This window comes from Emys orbicularis, chromosome 23 (assembly GCF_028017835.1).
Source record: "Emys orbicularis isolate rEmyOrb1 chromosome 23, rEmyOrb1.hap1, whole genome shotgun sequence".
In the NCBI taxonomy this organism is placed as follows: domain Eukaryota; kingdom Metazoa; phylum Chordata; order Testudines; family Emydidae; genus Emys; species Emys orbicularis.
The window spans coordinates 14,683,779-14,687,797 of NC_088705.1; the positions used below are offsets into that span (position 1 = coordinate 14,683,779).

General features: G+C 49.0%; 1 protein-coding gene across 1 annotated transcript in view; it reads right to left on the reverse strand.

The window, feature by feature from the left end:
* The window catches only part of LAPTM5 (lysosomal protein transmembrane 5), a 34,825-nt gene extending 33,176 nt beyond the window's left edge, over nucleotides 1–1,649 (reverse strand). The window contains exon 1 of the mRNA XM_065421614.1: nucleotides 1,470–1,649. Within this exon, the coding sequence (XP_065277686.1) occupies nucleotides 1,470–1,547 (78 nt within the window). The 5' untranslated portion in view covers nucleotides 1,548–1,649. The remainder of the gene's footprint in view (nucleotides 1–1,469) is intronic.
* Nucleotides 1,650–4,019: the final 2,370 nt, after the last annotated feature.

The following is a 4,019-nucleotide window of genomic DNA, read 5'->3' on the forward strand; positions in this document are numbered from 1 at the left end:
TTATAAAATCTATTGCTCACGTATTAACCCTTTATAATCCAGCTATAAATGGAATCTTAGTGACTGGGGCAATTCAGGCTTCCACACTGATTTCCCATTAAACGTGGGTCAGATCTCAGCTGGTGCAATTCGGCACAGTTCCACTGAAATCAACGGAGCGACGCCAATTTACACCAGCTGAGCATCTAGCCCGATAGATCCACTGTGGACCTGTGTGTTGCTTTTAAGCCATGGCTTTGTGCCAGGAGGGGTGACGCAGATGCAGCGCACTGGGGAGTCTGGCAAGCCAGCCATCACATGCAGTGTTCATGGGCGGCGCAGAGGCGGGTGCATGCTGCACTCTTCCAATGGATGGCGACGCCGCCTCTCCAGAGGAGGAACCAGGACACCCCACCCCTTCCCAGTGCAACAAGTGGCCTAAAAACCACCGTGTCTCACCGCCTACAGGGCGACCTCTCGAGGCCCCGCTCCTTAGTTGTGCGCAAAAGGGGCGCAGGGCAACTGGGGAGGGGATTTGAAGCCATTTTCGTACTCCCCCAATCCTGGGCTGACTGTGCAACGTGTCATAGCCTCAGCGTGAATTACATCCACCAGAAAGATACTCGAACTATGCCACCAAGCAGCACTTACAATAGCTGGGGTTCACTGAGGTGCAGAGGCCGCCCGAGCGACACCCTATTTCCCCTACTCCCCACCCCCCCCAGCGATAATCCTCCCAGGACAGCCATGGCAACTTTACAGAGACATAATATTCAAAGAGAAAGCAACTGGGAACCGGGTACAATGTCTAAAAACTGTTAGAGAAATTAAAGTAGGGTAGCCATGTTAGTCTGTATCCACAAAAACAACAAGGCGTCCGGTGGCACCTTAAAGACTAACAGATTTATTTGGGCATAAGCTTTCGTGGGTAAAAAACCTCACTTCTTCAGTTGCCAATGTTTTTTACCCACGAAAGCTTATGCCCAAATAAATTTGTTACTCTTTAAGGTGCCACCGGATTCCTTGGTTTTTTTTTAGAGAAATTAAAAACATTCACAATTTTACCTAGATACTGTTTATAGCCCTGATCCATACACACACGCACGCCCACACCTCACTACAGATTCCTAACCTTAACTTGTACACAACCCTTTGCATTGTCATCCCACTGCACAATCCGTAACAAATGGATCCGCCTGTCTACGCTGAAGGCTCATATGATTCACAGCACAGCATTTGCAAAGGCTGACACTTGAGCGGCAGAGGAAAAACAGGAAGTACAGTGAATTTCCATCAGCTCTGGCAGAAGAATCTAGTTCAGAAAACTATCAGCACAGACAGTAGGTTTCTTTTTTCCCCTCTCTTGTCCATCGCTCTTAAATCATCGGCCTCCCCCCGCCTCTCGGGAACACAGAAAAGTCAACACTTTGGGAACTGTTTGATTTCCCAGTTTACAGCTTTCCTACCTGTACATTTATTTCGTAACTTACCATGTGGTAGATGCCAAGAGTGACTGTTCCAGTCTTGATGTTGAAGCAGCAACATTTCGGGGGCGTCTGGGGAGACATTTTTGATCCCTTTCGACTGTTGTGGAGCTACAGCTGCTGAATCCGAGGCAGCTGCACTAAAGCGACCAAGCAACGCAATGTAACATCTTGTTGCTCAACTTCCTTCCTGGACTATAAATGTGTCAAGTCATCTCCAACGTCACACGAGGTCTTTGAGATTTCCAAACACAAGAGAAAACAAAATCACGTTGAAAGCAACTGATCTCTAAATCTTGCCCTGTCCCAGGTTGCAAGTACATCAGCGTATGCTACTGCTTGAAGCCAGAGTCCTTTGCCTGCACAGTGTGGAGTGGTTATGTCATGTTAAGCATGAAGCCAAAACCATCCTGTAAAATTACCAAAAATAAAAGCAGGAGCTAAGATTTTCAACCAAAAGTTACCCACCTAAACTCACAGTTAGGCACCAGAATTAGTAGCCTAATTTTCAGATATGCTGAGCATTACATGAATTCCACTGAAGCCGCTGGGTGGCCAGCACATTTGTAAAATACCAGCCTTTAAGCGATTAAATATGGATTTAGGAGACTAATTTGAGGCCCTCACGTTTGCAAACCTTGGTCCTTAAAACAAAATCTGTTATTGCAGGGTTCAGAGTAAAGACAACAACAGCAATAACAAAACATCCATTCCACCCACCCTGCAGGTGCCCGGACAATTTACACGGAAATCGGAGGAGCACTCACACACACACACACACAAACACAATTAGCTATCTTGCACATGATTTGTGCATTGTGATCATCCTTGAAAATGTGATTCTCTGAGCCTCACCATGGTAGTTTTGTAATTGACCTAACTCATGTACAGCGCACTGCACCCAGGTACCGACTGCTGGGTATATTATAAGCCATCATCCTACACAAACCCTACCCTCAGTAGGCATGTGCCACAATGGCATGTGGGCTTTAGGGCAATCTTGTGGCTTTGGGCCACGGCTGGGAGAGAGGGTGAGAAGGGGGTTGTCTATCATCAGCGCAAGAAAAATGGGCCCAATTCATGGCTGCCCTAGGTCACCCTAGTGTTGCCAATTTGGTAATATTTAAAAACCAGACACTCCAGCAGGAGTCCTGGAACCTCCCCTTCCCCGCCTCTTCTCCCCAAAGCCCTGCCCCGCCTCCTCCCCTGAGGCCCCACCCCCGTGTACTCCTCTTCCCACCTCCCCCCTGTCACTCACTGCTTTTCCCCTTCCACTCCCCCACCCCGCCCCCTGGGTCAGGAGGGACTCACTTGCGGAGCCGGGGCTGGGAACTGCAGCTGCCCAATGCAGATAGGAGGCAGCCCTGGCTGAGTCGGGGCTGGCGCAGATGATGTCTTGGGGCCTCCCCTGACCGCAGTAACCGCACTTAGAATCATAGAATCATAGAATATCAGGGTTTGAAGGGACCTCAGGAGGTCATCTAGTCCAACCCCCTGCTCAAAGCAGGACCAATTCCCAACTAAATCATCCCAGCCAGGGCTTTGTCAAGCTGGGCCTTAAAAACCTCCAAAGAAGGAGACTCCACCACCTCCCTAGGTAACGCATTCCAGTGCTTCACCACCCTCCTAGTGAAAAAGTTTTTCCTAATATCCAACCTAGACCTCCCCCACTGCAACTTGAGACCATTGCTCCTTGTTCTGTCATCTGCCACCACTGAGAACAGCCGAGCTCCATCCTCTTTGGAACCCCCCCCTCAGGTAGTTGAAAGCAGCTATCAAATCCCCCCTCATTCTTCTTTTCTGGAGACTAAACAATCCCAGTTCCCTCAGTCTCTCCTCATAAGTCATGCGCTCCAGACCCCTAATCATTTTTGTTGCCCTCCGCTGGACTCTTTCCAATTTTTCCACATCCTTCTTGTAGTGTGGGGCCCAAAACTGGACACAGTATTCCAGATGAGGCCTCACTAATGTTGAATAAAGGGGAACGATCACGTCCCTCGATCTGCTGGCAATGCCCCTACTTATACAGCCCAAAATGCCGTTAGCCTTCTTGGCAACAAGAGCACACTGTTGACTCATATCCAGCTTCTCGTCCACTGTGACCCCTAGGTCCTTTTCTGCAGAACTGCTACCTAGCCATTCGGTCCCTAGTCTGTAGCAGTGCATGGGATTCTTCCGTCCTAAGTGCAGGACTCTGCACTTGTCCTTGTTGAACCTCATCAGGTTTTTTTTGGCCCAATCCTCTAATTTGTCTAGGTCCCTCTGTATCCGATCCCTACCCTCTAGTGTATCTACCACGCCTCCCAGTTTAGTGTCATCTGTAAACTTGCTGAGAGTGCAGTCCACACCATCCTCCAGATCATTAATAAAGATATTAAACAAAACTGGCCCCAGGACCGACCCTTGGGGCACTCCGCTTGAAACCGGCTGCCAACTAGACATGGAGCCATTGATCACTACCCGTTGAGCCCGACGATCTAGCCAGCTTTCTATCCACCTTACAGTCCATTCATCCAGCCCATACTTCTTTAACTTGGCGGCAAGAATACTGTGGGA